Here is a 23,416-nt window from a genome sequence, read left to right as displayed (position 1 = left end):
TTTCCTCCCACCCCAAAATAGTCCAATCACTAATTAACGAAATAAATTCCAAAATGGGATACAAGGATGTGGTGTAGGTCTTTTGGTTTGGAGGCTAGCCCAGTGTGGTTCCTAATGAGTATGGGGGAAGGTAGCCATGTCCTATGAGTCACTCCTGGTCACTCTGGACGCAGCAGTCTCGTCCAATCAGCCTGCCCAGTGCGCTTTCTTCTTCACTTGGCATCTCTGACCTTCCATCTGGAATGGGCTTTATTTTTTTTTTCTTTGACTGAAGAAAAGGTGTCTTTTTAAAGGTGGGTCTGCTGGGAAAGAATTCTCTCAGTTTTTGCTTGTCTGAAAAGGATTTATTTCCCTCTCTTGAAGGATGTTATTACTGCGTATGTGTGATGTTCTAGGTTGGCAGTGATTTTTTTTAAACTACACATTTTGTTTAGCTTTTTTTAGTGGTTGTCGGGGGAAAGTTGAGTACACATTGCCTGTAGGTTTTGTGGATGGGTACCGTTTCCCAAAGTTGTATTCATGTGTAAGTGAAACATTTTTTCATTGTGAGTGATTTTTTTTCTCCTTAATGGAGGTACTAGGGCTTGAACCCAGGACCTCGTGCACACCAAGCACGTGCTCCTCCACTGAGCTATCCCCCTACCCACTGTGGCTGACTATTCATTGACGTTTGGGAGGCCTCACAATCGTTCTATGGTTACCAAATACTCTAAAGTTCCTTTGCTTTATGTACTCAAAGTTCTTAAAAGTCATTTGTTGGCTAAGCTTTCTTGTGATTTTGGTGGGTGGATGATAGATGTGGACAGGAGGAAAATCGTGGCTTCTTTTTAGACCACTGTGGACCACGGAACACAGTGTTGAGTCAGGCCTTGTATCTGATCCAGCATAATAATTCCTGCTTGGAATTCGAAACAATTAGCAGTTACAGAGTAGACACCATGTGCTAGGTTTCCATGTGTGTCTCATTCAATTCCTATGCACCTGCAAACCTTCAGATTTTCCTTTTCCTTTAAGACAACAAGCTTCATGGGGGTAGGGTTTGGCTTTCCTCTTAAAAACACATAAGTCGAAGAAGATAATGATGATTAAACTTGTTGCAGCCAATCTGAATTCATGTTACCATTAAATATTTTGTAGTTTGATATTTTTACTTACCATCATATTATGAATATTAAAAAAAAGATTTGTGCGGGAGAAGATATAGCTTAAGGGGTAAGGTGCATGCTTAGCATGCACAAGGTCCTGGGTTCAATCCCCAGGACCGCCTCTAAAAATAAATAAATAAACCTAATTACCTACCCCCCCCCAAAAAAGATTATGAATATACCCAGTGTTTTTAAAGAGCATTTAAAAACATGGATGGCCATGAAGCAGGTCTATTCAGTAGAAACTTCTCTGAGAATCAGGATGTTCTGTACCTGTGCAATCCAATACGGCAGACGCTAGTCATGTGTGGCTGGCTTTTGAGCACTGGAGAAACTGAGGAACTGCATATATAAATTTAAACTTAAATACCACATGTAACCACTGTGGTTACAGTATTGGACAGTGAAGCTGAAGAACTTTTATGCCCTCCACCAGCCATGAGAGACCTTGAAATTATTTCCTTTTTATGCTCTTACAGACAGCACATGGAGGAGTGTGTTTATGTTTACAGGACTGGCCACTTGCCTAATCATTGTCTGTTGTTACATTTTTAGAAGCAGGGCAAGGAACACCAACTCATTTGTATGTTTTGATTCATATTGTAAAAACATTTTCCAGAAAGACTGTACCAATTTATAACATTTAAACCAGACTAAGAATTCTTCAGGATTGAACCCCAAGCCCACTCCATTCTGGTGCACGTAGGTCTTCCCGACTTCTGATGGAAGAACTGCCAATAATCTTCTTACCAAATAACCCCCAGAAAGATAAAGGCGGCCCTGAATGTTACAGAGAAAACCAATGAACTGAAACAGGGTCTCCTAGACTTGCCTTTAATGATAAAATAATTTGGGCACATCTTAAAAATAGAGCGTGAAACATTTTCAACATGCTAAGGCATTATGCTAAGGGGATTGCAGGAATTATTAAATAAGATATTTAATCTTTATAACAATTTGGTTGGCATCCCCATTTTACTGATGGAGAAGCTGAGGCTCAGCCAAGGTGAAGAACCCAGCTAGTAAATGGTGGGGCCAGGCTTCAAAGCCAGGTCTGACTCTGCAGCCTGTGACTCAAACCATGATGCTATGGGGTCTCCATGCCAGTAACAGGTGATGGGCCAGTGTTCTCGCATGCAGTGACAGACGTGCAGTTGGACACAAGGTCAGTGCCTTGACGTTTCAAGACCCGGCTGAGAAGGCTGCGTCTCAGAGGGCAGGGATTTCCTCGCCTTGTGCAAGAGTGATGTAACGGTCGATGTCTCCTCTGCTTGTTATTCCCCCTCTGCCTCCATTCCTGGTTGTCAAGTCCCATGCCTTGCTCAGCCCTGAACATCTGGCACTCACTCCACTGGCATCTGAGCCGCAGTATGGCCTCTTTCCAGGAGAACCACCCCAGCCCAGCCAAACACGTGTCAGAAGCCTCCAGGCAATTTCTAAAGCCTGTGGCTGCCTTCAGTGATTTTGAAAACCACTGCCTGTTTCAGCAGCTCTCAGCTCCTCCAAGGCCACAGCCCTGAGCAAAAGGCGTAGCTGGCTCTTCGTCGAGTCTGGGACACAGTGCCCTGTCCACTGGTGAAGGGGAAAGCGGCCCCTGAGCCCAGGGCCTTGGTGATGTGTCAGGCGCTGGGCGACATCAGGCCGACGCGTGCTGAGAAGATCTGCGAAGAATCATTCATTCACTCTTTTTTCTTTTAACAATAATCTCTTGTATTTAACCCAGTATATCAAAAATAGTATCATTTCAAAATGTGATCAACATGAACAGATTAAGGAGACGTCTTCCAGTACCTGGTGTGCAGTTTATCCACACAGCACACCCTGCCTCCCGCCCGCTGCATTTCAGGGCTGTGGTCTGCACGCGTGTTCGGGGTGTACAGCCCTAGAGCGTTTGCTTGCTTTGCCCCTGGCTCGCCTGGGGGCTCCAGCTTGGGTCTCTGATGCCATCTGCTCTGAGGTTCTGCCCATCGTAGGGATGTCTGCTGCAGGCCAGTGTGAGGGGTCTGTCTGGCAGGAGGGACTAGGATCTGGGTGGAGCACCCCTACTCCAGGCATCGCGCCGCCTTCTCCCAGCCAGTCCCCCGACAGTTCAGGTACCAGTCTTGGGGTGAGGAGGGGGCAGGTCCCATTCATTCCCTCTTCTCTTGGATGTTCTTGGCTCCCCTCATTTTTGATGGACTCAAGATACTTCGCTGTGTTAATAACGTGTCAGGCAACAATTGATCTGTTTAAAAATCGTAAAGCTCTTTTAACCTTAAAATGTATTCTTAGTAGAGGGTCTCTCGGTACCTGGGGAGCGCCTGAAGCTGTGGACATTTTCTGGTTCTGGTCCTAATCCCTGTAGGAATGTGAACCTGGAAGCCAGGACTTAACCAGCCTGGGGTCAGATTCTGAGCTTCCTGCAGCTGCTGCAGAGGGCTTGGCTCTGTTTCCCCTCCCACGTGCTCCTGCTGAGATGCTGAGATGCTGAGATGCTGAGATGGCGGTGGGGGGTGGGGGCTGGGTTAGGCAGGATTTCCACCTCCCAGCTTGAGCTGGTACAACTTCTTCGTGGGAGGGGGCTCCGAAGAGAAACAAAACCCGTGAACAGTGCAGGAAGCCCACAGCTCCCCCTCTGAATTATTCTTGCCCCCAAAATATTAAACTGAGACCCCCTTGAGCCTCCAATCTGCCTGTTTACAGGAAAGACACCATCAAAGAAACATTTTGAGATGACATGAAAAAGAAGAACGCAGTTTCTTGCACAAATCTAAACAACAAAGGAAAAAAGGGAGGTGGGAACACATAGGTCTAAAATGATACAAAACGCACGTCAATACCTTGTGGGAACTTGAGCGAACCCTTGTTTGAACAAACCAACTGTAAAAAGACATAGTTGAGACAATTGTCAATACCTGTGGGAACTTGAGCGAACCCTTGTTTGAACAAACCAACTGTAAAAAGACATAGTTGAGACAATTGTCAATACCTGTGGGAACTTGAGCGAACCCTTGTTTGAACAAACCAACTGTAAAAAGACATAGTTGAGACAATTGTCAATACCTGTGGGAACTTGAGCGAACCCTTGTTTGAACAAACCAACTGTAAAAAGACATAGTTGAGACAATTCGGGAAACTTGAACAGGACTGATGATAGATGATACACAGAAATTATTGGGGTTGCTTTAGGTGTGATAATGATATTATGGTGATGTTTAAATAAAATAGGTCTTATTTGTTGGAGCTACAAAAAAAGAAAGGAAAGGAAGGAAGGAAGGAAGAAAGAGAAAGAAAGAAAAGAAAGAAAGAAAGAAAGAAAGAAAGAAAGAAAGAAAGAAAGAAAGAAAGAAAGAAAGAAAGAAAGAAAGAAAGAAAGAGAGAGAGAGAGAGAGAGAAAGGAAGGAAGGAAGGAAGGAAGGAAGGAGGGAAGGAAGGAGGGAAGGAAGACAGACAGGCAAGCCACGAGCAGGAGAGATCTTTTTTATTCTCTCTCGTTGCCTGCTTAACGCATCAGTGTGAGCAAACAGATGTGTCCTTGGGAGCACTGAGGATAATAGATGTGTATTAAATTAAATACAATTGTCCTTGACCGAGGTCTACACGTGCTTCTCTTCCTGCCCTCTGGTCTAGATAATTTCTGCCACTTTCACCCTCATATTAAGGGGCTGGGCTAAGAGACCTCCTTGGCAACCAGGCAGTGACGAATGCGTCAGCTACCAGATGTCTTTCACGCTATAACTTTCTGCGAACTGGTTCCCACAGTCGGTGCCACTCGATGCCAATCCTGGATTCCCGCATGGCTTTGGGAGGTTGTCTTCCTCGCTCCATTTAATTCCATCAACAATTTTAGAGGGAAAAGAACAAGCTCAGTGTTTCTCGTCCGTCTGAACCTGCCAAACCAAAATGAGGGCAGATGTGAGCTGATGACCGGGGAGCGGCATCTGAATTTCATCCCTGCTTCCCTCCCGGGCTCACTTCGTGCTCCAGAGCTGTGCTTTCTTCCTCTCTGCACAAGGGTGGGCTTCCTGGTGCTCTCAGGGCATATTATGGGCAGTGTTACAGGCAGAGTCTGTAAGCGACACGGGTTTGGTTTGGGGACCACCTTGTTTCTGATCATTAGAGCACACGTTCCCGGCGCCTAGCACCAAACCTGACATGGAGTGGGGAATGATTTTTGCTGAAAAACACACCAGCACAGAAATTATTAAATGTAACTTGCGTTTTTTTAAGGCACAGTAGCCCCTCCCACTGAGTGACCGGCACATACCACTCTTAGGGTTTTACACACATTTTTTTCGTTTCATCTCCCAAAGAAGTAGACATGGCCATCCCTAGTTTGTAGATGAGAAGGTGAGGGACAGGAAGGTGATGTAACTGCACTGAAATATACAGAGTTGTATGTAGAGGAGTTTGCAGTCAAGCCCACTCTGAAGCCCTTCACCGGAACAGTCACTCTTCACTGTGTCTAGACGTGACTTCCGACCCGCCTCGAGCTGTCAGGCTCTACCTGTTCTTAAGCCAAGGGATGGGATGTGGACGACTGCTCTTGCAGGTTAGGGCACACAGGGCTCACCTGCCCAGAGAGGCCTCAGCCCGCGGCGTGGATTTGTGAGAAGCAAATGGAGCTATTCTGCTCTGATGCATAGGATGAACTATTAGTGTTTCATCATTCAGCTTTAAGCACACGTGGGGCATGTACCTGGGGATAGGCTGCTTTCCCTTTTATGATTTGGATTGGGAGGCTGAGAGCAAGGGTGGAGACCACGGAGGTGCAGAGCGAGGAGTTGGTGGGTCCAGTGGTGTCTGCTGGTGCTTTCATTCCACGTCCTCTCCACGAACATGTGGATCTGCCACAATTTGAAAAGGAGTGAGACAGGAGGGGAGGGGGCAAGGCACAACCGTTAAAAGAATGACGCATCAGGGCACCTGCCCCTGGAGCGGCCTGGAGCCTGGAGGGCCCAGCATGTGTGCGTCCTGTTCATCAGCACACACGCTGTGCATCCATCTGACTCGACAGCTTAATCTGATAATCACAAGACAGAAACAAATTTTTCTGCACAATAAAGAATAGCACATCTGGATAGCTAGCTATCCAGGATAGCTAGCTAAATTCAGTAAAAAAAAAAAAAAAAAAAGAATGCCACAGCAATTGAGGATATGACGTACACTGGTTGGAACCAAGATGGTGGAAGGGGGATTCCAGTAACCCTTGAGCCTCATGGCGCACCCACAGGTGCCATGACCGTTCCCAGGTTGACGGGGAGGGGCCAAGAGTGGGCAGGGCCCCATTCCTGGAAATCCCCACTCCTTCCCGAACATAGTTGGAATACTCCTCCCACTCATTAGCATATGAAATTACGCAGCCCATAAAAACTAACCACCCCCACCCCTCATGGCCACTCTCCCTTCTGAGGGGGACTACATTCTGTCTCTGGAGTGTGTATTTCCCTGAGCAAATCTACTTTCACTTCACTATGGCTCGCTCTTGAATTCTCTCCTGCATGAGACCAGAGCCTATTCTCCGGCAACAGGAGGATGCTGGAAAAACATTAGGCAACGGGGAGATATGGGGAAAGTAGCTTCTAAGTGGTGGGGATCAAAGCAGGGGCGGTCTGAGGCTCACTGGCTGCGCGGAAGAGGCTGAACCAGGACAGCAGAGCAAGAAGGGCCTCCTCGGGGCAGGCGACCTGGTTGGAGCAGGGAACCCCCTCAACAAGCGAAGCAGCTCAGAGGAGAAGGGATGTTAGCATCCCAAATGAGGTCACGTCTAAGAAATTAGGAGCGTCTCCAGAGGTCGGCACTGTGTGACCACCACGCAAATAAAAAACAGACAGCGTACAGTTTGGGTCCTCCCGCGTTGCTTTTGACGCTGCAGACCTTGTTAAGCATCTGAAAGCCTGGCTCCAGTTCATAACAAACATGTCCAGCTCAGCTTTTTTCCCAGTTTTCTGGGACAGGGGTCAGCAAACTTTTTCTAGAAATGCCAGATAGCGAACATCTTAAGTTTTGCAGGCTGGTCGTTCTCTGTCGTGACTACTCAGCTCTGCTATTCTGGCGCAGAGGCAGCTAAGAGACCAGCGACTCGTGTTCCTGTAAAACTGTACTTGTTAAAACCGGGGCACAGTCTGCACTCGGCCCCCACACCAGACCCCTGCTGAGCCCCGGTCTAGAGGATCGGCTCGCTGGTGGTGTCTGTAAATACTGTTTCTGTTGACAGCATTTGTTCTCACCCACTGAGCAGCCCCTGTGCAGACACGCCGTGGCAAAGGCGTGTCTCAGGAACACACTGCAAAACAGAGGCCTGGGACTTGGGTCCAGGAGCAGAAAGCAGTGGCGGAGGCAGCTGTCTTTTGACCTGGACTCAGAATATGAGGAAATAAATGATGGACAGAGGCCAAGATGTTTTAGATCACCAGTGAAAACTTGGATTTTTGTTTCAAAAATATTTGCTCTTCAATGATGATAATATAGATAATTTTAATGCTAAAATTTCTTAAAGTTTTTATTAATATATAATGTACATAATGGAAGTATACCTATCATAAGTGTAGAACTGTTAACTTTTTTCAAACTGCCCGTAGCCATCTAGCCAGGACCCATATTAAGAAGCAGAAAAGTCCTCATGCTAAGTTTTTCAATAGTGACATTTTCCAAATGCTTTCATTCCAGTCTCTTTTCAAATCCTGGGAAAAACTCACCTCCTTAGACTGGCAGCGCGTGCACTCACACATCTGTTTTCTCAACATATCCCCTGAATGCATCATCAAATAATTTCATGAGTGTTGGATTCATTGCACACAGCCGCCTGCATAACTAGAGGAAGGGATGTGAATTAGCACTGCAGACTAAAGCCTGGGGGATCTCTGAATGAAGGCTGTGTGGCCGTGATCGGAAGAAACAGTGAGTGGTGCGGCGCTGTGAGTCCTCGGGCACAATCTGTCCCAATGGCAGGCCTGGTCGGCATCCGGGAGCATGGCCTTAGCATCGCCGAAAGCCTGGCTTCCCCTTCCTGGGTGTCCAGATCTTGCCCTTAATTCTCTGCAGGCGGGATTGTGATCAGCAGACTTTGTCTGCAAAGAACTAGAGAGGAAAGTTATGCTACAAATCACGAGGAGATAAACACTACATGTCAAGGAGGACTGGGTGAGGTGACACACGTGGGAAGCTTTGCTGTCTCTGGACTGCGTTCCCTCGGGTGTTCCTAAGAGCTGCCGGCGCCTGATATCACAGCGAGCTCCTTCCTTCTCTGGTTACATCGCCACTCTCCCTCGGGGTCCCCTCCTGGCTTTGACTGCAGTCTTCAGATTCATCAAGAATGAAGTACATATTGATTAAGTGCTGTGGGAGAGGAAGTGGGCATACAAGGAGAAATAAGACAGAGCCTTTCCTCTCAAGAGGTCCAGAGGAGAGAAGTCATCGAGAAAATTGTCCTCAGTAGGGACGGAAGCAGGGCCAGTCGCCGCACAGTGGGGGTGCTGATCAGTTCTTTCCAGGGGTGAATGAGTGCTTGTCAGAGGAGGGGACAGTGGAGTGATTCCTTCAGAAGTTAATCAAGTGGGTGGGATGAGACGGGAGAGAGAGAGAGAGAGAGAGAGAACCTGTACAAACATGGAAGCAAGAGACAAATGCACAGGGAAAGGTTCAGAGAAAGGCAGGTACTGTATGACTCACTTACATGTGGAATCTAAAACGTACAACAAACTAGGGAATATAACAAAAAGGCAGCAGACTCACAGATACGGGGACAAACCAGTGGTTACCAGTGGGGAGGGGGAGGGCCAGTATAGAGGTAGGGGAGGACGAGGTACAGACCATTAGGGATGAAGTAAGCTGCAAGGATGTGCTGTACAACACGGGGGGTATAGCCAACATTTTATAGTAACTATGAATGGCGTATAATCTTTAAAAAGTGTGCATCACTCTATTGCACACCTGTAATTTATTATACATCAGGTATATGTCAGTTAAAAACAAAGAAAAGCATCCTATTTAATTCAATTTAATGAAAGACCTTGGAATTCTGCTGGGGAACAAAATCGTGGAGCAATCACAGGTTAATCAAATCCGACACAACGTATGGATGGTGGAACGAATTTTACGGCAGGGAAAAAGCTTGAGGTAGTTGAGAAACGGTTAATTATGGAGGTGACGTAGGAGCTAGTCCTTGAAGACGGGAGATACAGTTTTCTTGGCCGGAAAGCGGGCAGTGAATTCCTGGTTGGGGGGAAAGCATGAAGAAAAGTATGACGCAAGTGTGGAGGTTCTGTAGCTGGAAGGTTCTGGTAACACATTGGATTAGCTAACTTGAAAACCGTCCTGCCAGGAACCTTTGGAGAGGCCGGTACGTTGTAACAAGCCCCTTAAGAGCACAGCCGAGCTGGTAAGAAAGCAAAGGACACTGCAGAGTCTCAGGAGACAGGGCTCTGAGAGGTGAGGGGACAGACGCAGGACGCCTGACGGGGGAGGTGACCCCACTTCGTCCCACTGTCCCCGTGCGGACAGTCTACGCGTGCTGATGAGCTCTGGGCGCTTCCGTAACTGGTCCGCTGTTTCACACTCACCTCGGCTTTTTCACAGCCTCTCCACATCTTTCTGTTACGGTTCTGATGTTCCTCAACACATGTCCCTGGGGGTTTAAAGCCGGGAGCCTAGGTGGACCTACGCCAGGGACAGGAATCACGAGAACTCACATGTCAGGGAAAGTTGAATGGGGCTCAAGGGACAGTCAGAGAGTCAGACACCAAAAAATCCTGTAGAATGTAACGGGCGAGGCTCCAGAATCCAAAAACACAGTTGGAAACTCTAAACTTCAGACCCCAGACAGGGCATCAGGGACCAAGGGCTCAATCCTGTTAGTTGGTAGGTGTGTTAGAGCACGGGTGAAGTACGCCAGTTACAAAGATCTGTGAATTTCGTGAACTTTGCTCGGTCAGCATCCTCTCATTTCCTTCGTGTCTGAGCAGGAAGCCACACCTGGTGTGCCTACCTGGAGCCCACAGACAGCGGTGGTGAGGCTATACCCTGGGCCGGAGAAAGAAGGTGGAATCAGCCGTGGGGGCAGATCCTGATAAGTACTAACCTTCCACATGAAGAGAAGTGAAAAAGATCATCTCTTTTGAGTTATTTCTACATCAAGCATGAAAAATAGATGTGCTTAATACATCGTAAAGAATCAAAGAAATGTTATTGGCAAAGCGCTTTTTAGAAAAATGTACAGTGACCTTATTAGGTAAATATTTGATACATTTGTCAAAGCAAAGTCAAAACATTAGGTGATGAATCTTAACATTATCCAGAGCATTAATATAAGAGATGCTTTGTTTCTCAAGTTAGAATAACGTTATCCAAACACAAAGACTAGTTATGTTTATATTGCAAAGATGTTCTAATATCTAAACCCAATCAGACTTTTTTATTTAGCCAGAATTTAGTTGTTAAAAGTCATTCTTTTTTGGAACTAGTCCTGGAGTAATACTGGCATTGAGATCTGAACTTTTACTGGAACAGTGCTTTCCTTTTGCTTTGAAGAAACAACCATTTAAAACAGATCCAGAGAAAACCCTAATTCAAAAAGATACGTGCACCCCAGTGTTCACAGCATCACTGGTTTGAACAGCCAAGACATGGAAGCAGCCTAAGTGTCCATCCACAGATGACTGGGTAAAGAAGATGTGGTATAAATATACAATGGAGTATTATTCAGCCATAAAAAGAATGAATTCATGCCATTTGCTGGAATATGGATGGACCTAGAGATGATCATACTAAGTGAAGTCAGAGAAAAACAAATATGATATCACTTGTATGTGGTCTCTAAAAAATGATACAAATGAACTTATTTACAAACCAGAAATAGACTCACAGACAGAGAAAACAAACTGTGGTTACCAAAGTGGAAGTGAGGGAGAGGGATAAATTAGGAGTTTGAGATTAACAGGTACACACTACTATATATAAAATAGATAAACAATAAGGTCCTACTGCAGAGCACAGGGAACTATATTCAATATCTTGTAATAACCTATAAAGAAAAAGAATCTGAAAAAGAATATGTGTGTATAACTGAACCACTTTGCTGTACCCCAGAAACTAACACAACGTTGTAAATCGACTATACTTCAATTAAAAAAAAAAGACACCACCATTTAATATTTTTACACAGATTGGGTAAAATTGTAAGTAAATAGTAATCAGAATTAGAGTTGCAGTATGATCTAGCACAGGACTGCATTGAGAGAACATTTGAAATTAGAATTCAAACAGTGAATGAAATTACAATAGCTTTAAAATATTTTAAAATACGGAGCCTTATGATTTTGCTTAAATTTTAAAATATGCTCTTCAGAATAGCGTGGACATTGCAATATAGAGACCAAAGAAATACTGTTATCTCTGTTCACTTCTAGGTGAAGTTTCAAGTTAATAGTTAGGATTTACCAAACTGTTTTAAAATATTGGAAGATGTGATAACTTCCATCCCCAATTTTCCAATTCTATAAAGAAATCCTCTTTGTTTCTGTTCTTTCTCTAAAAAGAACACTTTGGCCAGTAGAAAATCGTTTTAGTTGCTTTCAGAAAGATCCCTCAAACTTGACAGACACCTTTTTGACGCTTTATGTTTCTTATATAACAGTTAAAAATCTCTGCTTTGAATATAAATTCTATCTTGTGGTTCATTTCAGGAGATATTTAAGGCAGAGAAGCAACAGGAAGGAACCCGCCGTTGTGTTATTATAGACTTGCTTTGTGAGTTTACGTGGCCTCTTAAAGTGTGCTCACACTGTTACCAGTGGGGTAACATTTTAAAATGTTTTGGGTTCTTCTCTGAAACCTATCTGTCGCTGGATTTTTTGGAAAATGTCACAATGAAACAGACACAAATACATTACGGAGAAATGATCTTTCTCACTCAATTTATTGCCTTGTTCCTAAAGTTGGGATTTTTTTTTTTAACCTGATCACTTGGTGGATCAGTCATGATAAGATTTCAGAAAACTTCCCTTCAAATCGTTGAAAGCCCTGTATGTAGAAGGTTGTGCTGCCTTTTACAGAATAGGTTTTTGTGATCTTGAAACGCCACGGTCTTGAGATGCTCCCACTGAAGCATAGTTGGTACCCGGGACTGGCATCCTCACCGACTCGTCGTGGCTGCTCCGGTCTTAACCACGACCACGAATCCGGGGTGACTTGGGGTGGACGCAGGGCGGGACTGGCGTGTGAACATCTCCATCCGCCTCATCGCCGGCTAGGACAAGCAGTTGGAGGTTGCCGTGAGGCTCTGGTGTTGCAAACTTCGGTGGGATCGCAGACTGTTTCTTTCATTTTTGTCTGTCCCTTCAAATGGAAGGACTCGGACGTCCCAGGCACGGAGGGGTCCCCCTGCTGGCATCAGGAAAGACTACGGCTCACAGGAGGAGAGTCCTCCCCACCAGTGGCTGTTGTCTCTACCCTCCTGGACCAGGGAGAAGGCTGACCTGTAACCAGTTCCTACTGGGTGTATTCCATTCCCCAGTGTGATCTCTCAGAAGTGTAGGACTGTTTTCAAGGTGTGTTTCTGCTGATTCTGATTCTCTTTCATGGCTCAAATTGGACTTCTATTATTTATTTATTTATTGAAGTACAATCAGTTACAGTGTGTCCATTTCTGGTGCCCAGCACAATGTCCCAGCACAGACATATATTCGTTTTCATATTCTTTTTCATTAAAGGTTATTACAAGATATTGAACATAGTTCCCTGTGCTAGACAGAAGAAACTTTTTTAAAATCTATTTTTATATATAGCGGCTAACACTTATAAAGCTCAGACTCTCAAGTTTATCCCTTCCCACCCCCTTTCCCCGGTAACCGTAAGATTGTTTACTATGGTCTGTGAGTCTGTTTCAAATCGGATTTTTAGAAGGTCCTCGATTTCTTCTGTTTCCTAGGAGGAAAATCATAGGCAATTTTCTGTCGGGTTCCTTCAAAAGGAGAGAGAGAACGTCAGCTCGTTGGTAAACGGTTTAGAAGGAGGCGAGTGGCAGGCCGGCTTGGGGGAACAGCAGGGCCATTCTGCTGACCGTGGGGGATGGCTGAGATCGCATAGCCTTGGACTTGGACTTCCCCTGTGATGTCATGGGCTCCACTTGCGCTCAGCAACCCCGGGTCTGTGGGACAAAAGCCTTTTGTATCAGAGCTGGATCCTGGTGAGCGTGGTTTGGCGCAGACACAGAAGTGTTTCAGAAACACTGCGTCCACGGGTGCCCGGTGGCTGTGCTCACACAGGGTGGCCGGCGGCTGGGCTTCTCGTGGCTCCAAGGATGGGTCCCTCTCAGGGTCTGATTACATAACACTTGTCTCCTTGGGGAATGTCTAATAGCCGTTCGCAACATGGTATTGGCTCAGTGGAACGCACACCCTTTTGAGGGCTGTGCCAAGAGCCTGCAGGTGCTGGGGCTCAGTTTTATAGGGAAGGGGGAGAGGGGAGAGAAAGGAAGATTCCATCCCTGGTCCCTTGGACGGCTTACTGCAGGGAACAGTGCGTGGAACAGAGCTGCCCCCTGGACCTCCCTTTCCTGGAACCAGCCCTAATGAGGGGCAGCACGAGTGAAGGGTGCAGGGGGGCTGCCCCTCCTGGGGCCCAGCTCTGCCCCCTCCTACAGACACCATCGGGGCGACCACATCACCCTCTTTACTGAAGACCCGCAGGAACAAGAGGGACCATTGCCAGCCATGCTGAATGAACAGGGAATCTGAAACAGAGAGCTTACTTTTATTTATTTATATTTGCCTTGTGCCTGCAAGAATTTTCATGGACAGAGATGAAAAGGCTTACTGAAAAATAAACTGAAGGCAGAGCTGGAGTGACCTCCTAAGACCTTGTTTGCAAAGGAAATACTTTTCCTCCCTCCGTTCAACCCAAGGACAGTGGCTACGAGGAGGAGAATTCCTCACTGTGAAGTGATTCCACGCGGAGCATCGCCCCGGTCTTTGTGTTCTGCATGGCTAGGATTAAGAGGAATCCTGTCTGCTGTTCCTTCTGGGTCAAAGTGCCTCTTCACTACCCGAATAGTGAGAAATAGGCCCTTTTTCTCCACTCGTTGCATTTGTGTGGCTTTTGTATCTTCCTTCAGTCCCAGCACACCCTGGCGTGTTGGAAGGAGCCCTCTGCTTACCCGTACGGGACTGGTGTTGACAGGTGGCCCCCAGGGATCTGCAGGGAGTCCACAGACACCCGCTGTGGGTGGATTGATGCTTCTGGGAGCTGACCAGTTGGTGCCTTCAGGGCAGTCCAGGCTTTCCCACCAGCTTGGATGGTACCTTCTTGGCCTTTCTGGGCCTCCTCTGATCTTTCTGGGAGGTGCTTACTACCTTGTTCTCTGGGCTGTAGTCTTAGAAAACTTTTCGTTCATCTGCAGCATATAAACACAGGGGACAGAAATACCAACTTAAGCTCCCTCGCATTTTCTCTTCCATCTGGACACTCACCTTCCTCCTGCCTCTTAAGCCCCTACGGCATGGAGAGCTTCCGTGGCCGTCCACCCATGAGCTGGGAAAGGGTTAATGGGTGGTGGTGGATGCAGGAGATTCTGCCCAGGCCCCTTGGGATGAGGACCTGGAGACCATCCTGAAGGTCCCAAGGCAACAGGAAATGGAGCCCCCGGGAGCCGGCTGGTCTGCCATCCCTTGGTGCACGTGGGGATAAGCTACAGCTGTGGCCATACAAGGTCATAAGAAACCCGTCGCTGCTGAGCTAAGGGGAGGAGGGTGGACAGGCTATTCCTAGAGCAGAGTATTCATCATGATTGGGAAAAAATACCCGCCGGGGAGCCAGGCCAGTCCCCCCGGGGGCTACAGCACACTATTTAAGGCATCCCTAAGGATGCCAGCAGCTCAGCGAATGGGAGTCTTCTGACAAGGTCCCTGTGTCTCAGCCCGTGCCGGGCAATGCCGGCCAGCCCTGAGGTCCAACAGTGGGGATATTTCCAGGTGCCTGCCTTAGCGCCAGTCTCCCAACCGTGTCGTCTCAGGGACGGCCACTGCTTGCTCTGGTCCCGGCTGTCACCTCCCAGCTGTGCACCTTCAGACTTCCCGGAGGTCTAGGCACTTGGACCAAGACTGTCTTGGCTCTCGCTGGGGTCATGTTGGCGCTGAGTGGGAGGGAGTGCGAGGGGTGAAGCCGGGGCCAGCTTCCCGGCCCCGCCCTCAGCATCAGCACTCCACCCATCTGTTGACTGTCTTTTTGGCTTTCGCGCCGCCCACCAGTCATCTCCTCTCAGCATCATCCATTGTAGGTTCTCAAGGATGCGGGCTGTGCCTCTGTCACTTCCTTTGTATTCACTCCATAGAATTCCTTCTCTCCCACCCTCCCTCTCTCTCTCTCAATTACTCGTTCAACACATGTTTACTGACAGTGCGCAGTGTGCCAGCCGTCGTGTTGGGAGAGGAGGGGACAGCTGTTTTGAGGAGCCCCGTCTAGTGTGACAGACAGCTTTCTTGGCATTCACTTATTCGGGAAACATATGGAGAATCTGCCATGTGGCCAGGCACAACTGAGTGGTAGACTCAAAAACCTCCTGCACCCAGGGGCACAGAACTGAATTGGACGGTCCAGCAAATGCACAAATACATAATGACGTCCTCTCTGTCAACACTGTAGAGGAGGAGAACAGGTGCCGTGCTCGAGAGGACAGTGAAACAACGAGTGAGCCCAGAACTGAAGGATGAGGTGGAGGCCCGAACTAGTGCAGACTGTAGGGAAGAGCATTCCGGGCACAGGGAACAGCAGGTGCAAAGGTCCTGAGGTGGGAAAGGGCTTGAAGAAATAATGATACTACAATGTGACAAGTGAGTGTCAAATGAAAGAGGATCTCAGAGTGTGTGGCCATTATATTTTTACCATTTAGTTGTTCCCCTTTGGTAATCATAAGTTTGTTTTCTGTGTCTGTTAGTCTATTGCTGGTTTGTAAATAAGTTTATATCTTTTTTTTTAGATTCCACATATAAGTGATATCATATATTTGTCTTTCTCTGTCTGTCTTACTTCATTCAGTATGATAATTTCTGTGTTCATCCATGTTGCTACAAATGGCATGATTTTATTCTTTTTTATGGCTGAGTAGTGTTCCATTGTATAAATATACCACAACTTCCTTTCCAGTCACCTGTTGATGGACATTGAGATTGCTTCCATGTCTTGGATATTGTATGTAGTGCTGCTGTGAACATTCTCTTTTCAATCCCTATGGTATTTATTATTGGTACCTTTAATCGATAATTCCTGAGATGTCCATGCTCTCATTCGTTGTCTGAACTTCTCTCCAGGGCCTCCTGTGTGTCAGGAGTCCTCTGCACTGGGTGACAAGAAAATAGATGGACCCCGCCTACAAAATATCTGGAAAAAGGCACAAAGCAGACATTAGTCATGACTGGGTAATGCACTTTGTAATGTGAGTGCGTTGAGGAGCAAGGACCCACTCCCTTTAGAGGAGCTGGGAAATGTTTCAGGTGGAGAATATAGCTCGTTAGCTGTGTTTTGAAGAATGATGCGGGGCTTGTCAGATAAGACATGAACACAAGGCAGTGGGGAAGAACATTCCAGGCCAAGAGGAGAGCAGCGGCGAAGTTTCAGGGGCCTGATGCACCGGGGACTCCAGCAGACGTGACATTTCGTGTATGAAACACCCATTCTCGGCTGGTATAAAATTGCAACATATTAATGCCGTTTTCTTCCAGCTGGGTGACAGAGTTCCTTGACATTTATTCAAGACCCTTCACATAGCTGGCCCTTACCTTTAACCCTGGGATGGTCCCCGGTGTGCAGTTTCCAAGCCAGGGGACATGGGGACTAATGCAATCAGACCTGACTGGGCTTGTTTCTGTCTCTGCCTAGACCAAGGACGCCCTCTTCACGATTCTGCATGACCTCCGACCCCAGGATCGTTTCAATATCATTGGATTTTCCAACCGGATCAAGGTCTGGAAGGACCATTTGGTGTCGGTTACTCCCAACAACATCAGAGACGGCAAAGTCTACATTCACCACATGTCACCCACTGGAGGTACGTGCAGGTCCCGTTTTTGCCCTGCAGCTGCGATGTGAGAAGTGAGTAGCTAATTTTCTGCCCAGAGACGTGGATTTGAAAGCTGACGCTGATCCCAGGAAAGGAGATAACAGCTGCGAGCTTTCCCAGAAGCTCACGTTTCTCCTCTTCCAGGCCCCAAACGAAGATGGTCAAGTAAGTTAGAGGGGGAGACACCTGATAGGTTTTGGAGCCTTTTCTGGTTTATCTCATGGGTCCCAAACAATGAAGCTGTTCTTGTAAATTGTTTCTGGGGTTGAGGAATGAAAGCCAAGTGGATGACTCGTGTTTTGTGCATTTGAATGTGAGCATCTTAGGTTGGTCCTCTTGGCGGGGCTGTGTCAGGGGAGCGGGGCATGCGCCCCAGGGGGCCAGGGGGAAGCTGAGGGTGCCCCAGGCCACATTTGAAGTCACCTGCCATTGTCTCCAATGCCCTCACCTCCTCATTCTGTGGCCTTTCCTTCTCTCTGTGACTTTCTCCGGATCCCTGCACCCAGTCCCCTCCTGCCCTGTTCAAAGCTGTTCTCAGAAAAGGACGTAGAAACCACCCCCACTAAGGGAGCGGAGACTTGTCCGGCAAGGTGCCATCAGACACCTTCAGGAGAAGGGTGCACACGGGGGGATAGTTCTGGGCCTTTTAGCAAGTGCTTGCCGAGTTTGTAGACCGGCTGCGTGACCCGGAATCACCCCGTGAGTGCAGGTGACTTCTTTCCCTGCACGTCACTCCTGTGGAAGCCGGGAGAGTGAGCCGCAGCCGTGAGGGTGCCCCCGGCGGAGGGGGCAGCAGGGATGTGAGCGGTCCCGCTTTGTGACCCACAGGTACGGACATCAACGGCGCCCTGCAGAGGGCCATCAGGCTGCTCAACGACCTCGTGGCCCACAACGACGTCGAGGCCCGCAGCGTGTCCCTCATCGTCTTCCTGACGGATGGGAAGCCCACCGTCGGGGAGACCCACACGCCCCAGATCCTCAACAACACCAGGGAGGCCGCCCGGGGCCAGGTCTGCATCTTCACGGTGGGCATCGGGGATGACGTGGACTTCAAGCTCCTGGAGAAGCTGTCCCTGGAGAACTGCGGGCTCACACGGCGCGTCCAGGAGGACGAGGACGCGGGCTCACAGCTCATCGGGTCTGTGCGCCCAGCTTCTCAGGGCGGAGGGTTGGCTTCACCGGGGGAATGCGGGTGGGGGCCAGGACCGAGGATGTCTTGGTGCTGGACGCGATCTTAACTCTTTACGCCGGAGACGTCCCGACGGCTCGTGAAACCAGGCAGATCTGGGTTCGCGTTCTGGTCCTGCCTTGTGACTTGTGCCTTGCGGCAAGATTGAGGGTGGTCCATGCCTCAGTTTACCCACCTGTTAAGCGAGGATTATGATCGGACGATAGGATTTAATGAGATAACCTGTGTGAAATATTGGTGGGACGGCTGCCACGTGTTAGGTACTCAGTTAGCTCTTGGGGTTATAGTTGCCTTCTTTTTAAAATTTTTTAAAGTTGAAATATAATTGATCTAATTGTCTTCTTAACATTCCAAAGAACTTCCTAATACAAAGAAGTACCTCGGAGAAACTGCAGGTTCAGTTCTAGACCTCAGCAATAAACCAAATATCATGGTGGGAGGGGATGGCTCAGCGGCAGAGCACCTGCTTAGCATGCAGGAGGTCCTGGGTTCAGTCCCCGGTACCTCCATTTAAACAAGCAAGCAAACAAACAAAAACCTAATTACCTTGCCTCCCAAAAAATAAAATTAAAAAAAAACTAAAACACCACAAATATCGCAATAAAGCAAGTCTTTATTTTTTCCCAGTGCACGTGAAAGTTATGTTTACACCACACGTTAGTCTGTTAAGTGTTCAGTAGCATCACACCTGAACAATGTACACGCCTTAATTTAAACTACTTCATTGCTAGAAACTGCCAGCCGTCATCTGACAACACAGGGTTACCCCAAACCTTCACTGTGCAAAAAAGTGCAGTATGTGCAAAGCACAGTAAAGCAGTTTACTTACGCTACTTCCACGCTGTGCGCGAGGTGGAAGCAGTGTCAGCCCCGTGTTGCGTACTCATTAAAATGATCATGTTTTTATTTTGAAGCAAAATGGCCAGTTCCAGCTGGTCGCTGACTGTGCTGTACTTGGGGTGGAGAAGAAACTGGAACTTAAATTTTTTAACTCGGCTCGGTTCCTCCCTTCAGATATCAAGTTGCCAAATACGAGGTGTGACTTTGCTGTTCATTCGAGGAAATGCTGCCTGTGTCAGCATTCTGTGCTTGAATCTGCTTTCCAGCACATATAATATATTCTCAAAAGGAAAAGTGATGTTTCGGTAGATTTACAGGTGTTTGATAGCCATAATCAAAGAGCATTCTTTAATGATGACTCTAACTGGGGGTCTTTAAGGGGGGGCAGTACAGATAGGTCCTTGTTGGGGGACAGCCCCTGTTCCCCACCCCCAGCATTTTTGTCAAAGCTTCAAATGAAAGCACAGATTTGCTTCCCACATTTTCAAAGTTATCCAAAACCACATTCAAAGAGGGAGAATCTAACGTGTGGCATAGCAGAATCGAGATTCAATAACGTGTTCACAGGCAAAGCAGTTACACTGAAACAAATCCACTGCTCTGCTACACCATGGAAACATGGTTAGCACCCAGCAGTCCCTGAGAACTTACGGCATGTGGGCATGTCTGTGTGCACCATCTCACGCGACCCTCACCGATATCCTAGGGGCAGGTATATGGGGTAAAGGCTGAGCTGCCGTGCAGATGACTGACTGTCGCCTGCAGTAGTCCGGACAGATCAGGTTCTGCTCCACGAAGTCACTCGGAGACTCAGGTCCCTTCCATGTTATTGCTCTGCACCCCTTGGGGGTTGTCCTTCACTGCAAGGCTGAAATTAGGTCACTGTCACTTCTGTATTCCAGCCCCCAAAAGGGGGAAAGGAAAGAAAGCCAGACAAGCCATTTTATTTTCAGCAGGCATTACAGGCATGGCCTGTATTACTTCGACTCCAGTTCCACTGGTGAGAACGTGGCCGTATGTGGCCACAGTGGTGGCTAAGAAGTGTAGTTTTTACCTGGATGGGCGTGTGCCTGGTTAAAACTCAATTATGGAAGAAAGGCAGCATGGGTTTGAGGGGACCACTAGCAGTCTATCAAAGTAGTTACTGTTAACCTGCCAGTTTTATAGAGGAAGAAACTGAAGTTCAGAGAGGTTAGTCACATGTCCTAAGACACACAGCAAGGAAGTGACCGAGACGGAAGTCTAACTCCACAACCTCTGCACTTGAGATCTTTGGAAAGGAGATTTTAATGGTCTCCATGTAACATAACCAGGAGAAGCGCTAAAGCCAGCAGATGCTGCATGACCAAAAGTGCCATGTCAACGTCGAGGGCAGATTTCTCAAGTGTAACGGGCTGGTTGGAGCCCATCTGGGATATGTGTTTGGTTCTAAGGAAGATGCTTTCAGAGGCCCTTTGAGAAATGTAGGTGTGCACAAGGAAGGTGACCGAGAGTGGTTAGGGGTTCTTGAAATTGTATCATAGGAAGAATAGTTATGAAACAGGGATGGATTAGGCTCCATAAAAAGGAGGCTTCCAGGAGCACACAGCAGTGTTTGTCAGATATCCAAGTGTCAGTGCTTTCAAGCATCTGGATTTTTTGTGTGTTTTAATGGAGGTACAGGGGATTGAACCCAAGACCTCGTGGATGCTAAGCACATGCTCCATCGTTGAGCTCTACCCTCCCCGCTCAAGCATCTAAATATTGAAGAGGGATCAGACTCTTTCATTCTAGAGCTATGTTGCTCCAGAAGTAAACCGGAGACCACTGGGTGGAAATTGCAGGGAGGGAGGTTGTGAGCTCCAAGGAGCACCCCCTCCTCCTCCTCGGAGCAGCTGACAGTCGGCGAGGAAGCTTGTGAGTTAGTGAGCTCCCCGTCACCAGTGGTGTTCAAGCTCCTGCTGCATGGCCTCCTGTCAGGAACGTCCTGCTGGGTGGAGTGTTGAACTTGGTTGCTCTGAGGATCAGATCCACCCCTCGGACAGCCCGTCGTGTCCTCTAGGACGTGTCCTGCCTGCAGCCCGGGTGGGCCCTGATTCTCTCTCTGTCCCTCCACTCCAGATTCTATGATGAGATCAGGACCCCTCTCCTCTCGGACATCCGCGTGGATTATCCACCCAGCTTAGTGGAGCATGCCACCAGGACCCTGTTCCCGAACTACTTCAACGGCTCAGAGATCGTCATTGCGGGGAAGCTGGCGGACAAGGGGCTGGGCCAGTTGCACGTGCAAGTGACGGCCAGCAACAGTAAGAAGTTCGTCCTACTCAAGAAGGACGTGCCCGTGGAGCCTCGGGAGGTGGAGAGCGACGTCCCCGGGAGCTCCAAGCCCGAGGGTGGTGGCCAGGACCCCAACCACCTGGAGCGTCTCTGGAGCTACCTGACCCTGAAGGAGCTGCTCAGCGCCTGGCTGCAGAGCGACGGCGAGCAGGACAGGGAGCGGCTGAGGCAGAAGGTGCAGGCCCTGGCCGTGGACCACCGCTTCCTCACCCCGTTCACCGCCTTGAAGTTGAGAAAATCAGCACCGCAGACAGCGACCCTGGAGGACGCCTACGGCGTGTCCGCAGCCACAGGACCGGAGACGGTGACGCAGAGCCTGCGAGGCGCCCACCTGCAGCCAGGTAAGGGCACCCCCGGGACGGCAGAGTCTGGGGACCCACACTGCCGTTCCGGCTCCTTTTCAGGCCAAGGTCATCTGCTGTATTTTACTGTATCATAATTTGTACAATTATATCTGCAGCTCCTAGTCTTCAGAGGGTGGGTTAGCTGGTTGTGCCTGTATTGTTAAGAACTGTGGATCTCTGCAGAGAAATTCCAGAAGGTGGCGTTCGTCTCAGAAATGTTGCCCAGGAAAGTCAGTCTGTCGATAAATCATCAATATTGGGTGCTGAAGGGGAAGGGTATAGTTCAGTGGTAGAGTGCATGTTTAGCCCACAAGGGCCTGGGTTCAATTCCCAGTACCTCTGTTAAAAAAATTAAAATAAATAAATGAACCTAATTACCTCCTCCCCCAAATAATTAAATAAATAAATAATACCCCCAAAAATGTTAAAAAAAAATATTGAATGCCGACCACACGCCAGACATCATTAGAGGCACAGAGATGAGCAGACAAGTAAATATTCATTCATTTTTAAGTGCCTTTCTATATTTTTAAGAACTTCAGAATTCTGTCTTTGTATGGGCATACTCGATTGGATTTTCCTGAGAAAAGAAAATTCTATTATACATTCTTTTTACTTATATATTTTATTAATTTTATTATAATTGGTTTTTATTATTTTATTTTTTCATGATTTTGTTTAAAGTTATATAAAATTAATAAAAATTTTATTTTATTAGAGAGGTTATTATATGGGAAGAATGAAAGTTCTGCATTCTTGACAGAATTCACTCTTTACGGATCCCACAGAAAAATAGAAACTTTCATCATCTGTCTCTGTGCCGAGTGTCAGGGGAAGTGGCGGCAGCAAGAACAGGGAAAGGATAGGAGAAGTAATTCAGCCAAGCAGAGGATTATATTCTCAGTGACACCTGGGTGTGCAAAACAGCACATTTTTTTATGAGTGACATTTTTATTAGACTCCTGTCAGGTTCCCACCTCCTAAGAGGAGGGAAGTGATGCTAATCTGGGGCCTCATTTGTTCCTCATATTCTAAATTTGGAGAGTCCCCTGGGCGTGGTGGCGGACAGTGCATGAGGTTAGGAACCAGGCAGAGTTTCAGGCCGCGGCTCCTCCTAACCTGCTGTGTGGCTTGGGGCAGGTTTCTGAACCTCTCTAAGCTTCTATTCCCTCTCCTGTAGAATGCAGATAATAATGTCTTCCCTGAAGGGCTGTTGCTGGTGCAAGGATTCAATAGGTAGAGTCTTTGGTCCATAATGAGTGTTCTGTACATGGTGGACCCCCCTCCCAAGCAGAATGTAGAACTAGACATTTATTTAAAAGTTCAGACCCAGATGTAGAGGTGAAAAATGACATGTTGCCTTTTTAGAAAGAGTGACGCTTGTCTTGGCAAAACTGGTACAAGGTGTGTTCTGATGGAAAGGATGAAAGTAACTTGCACGTTACTGTTGCTTGACAAGATCCAGGCCTCATCCAGGAAAAAGTAACAGCGTGATTCTGGGGCAGCATCTCAGATCTCAGCAGTGTCGGGAAAGGTCAGACTCGGGTGACGT

At 47.6% G+C, this 23,416-nt stretch overlaps 1 protein-coding gene across 1 annotated transcript in view; it reads left to right on the top strand.

The window, feature by feature from the left end:
* Positions 1 to 23,416, top strand: part of ITIH5 (inter-alpha-trypsin inhibitor heavy chain 5) — a 62,924-nt gene that overhangs the window by 29,244 nt on the left and 10,264 nt on the right. Inside the window, exons 8-10 of the mRNA XM_031444765.2 lie at positions 16,995 to 17,163; positions 18,004 to 18,313; positions 21,305 to 21,861. Of these exons, the coding sequence (XP_031300625.2) occupies positions 16,995 to 17,163; positions 18,004 to 18,313; positions 21,305 to 21,861 (1,036 nt within the window). The remainder of the gene's footprint in view (positions 1 to 16,994; positions 17,164 to 18,003; positions 18,314 to 21,304; positions 21,862 to 23,416) is intronic.

This window comes from Camelus dromedarius, chromosome 26, assembly GCF_036321535.1.
Source record: "Camelus dromedarius isolate mCamDro1 chromosome 26, mCamDro1.pat, whole genome shotgun sequence".
In the NCBI taxonomy this organism is placed as follows: Eukaryota; Metazoa; Chordata; class Mammalia; order Artiodactyla; family Camelidae; genus Camelus; species Camelus dromedarius.
Note: the sequence above shows the minus strand (reverse complement) of the source record. Positions and strands in the feature narration are given on the sequence as shown.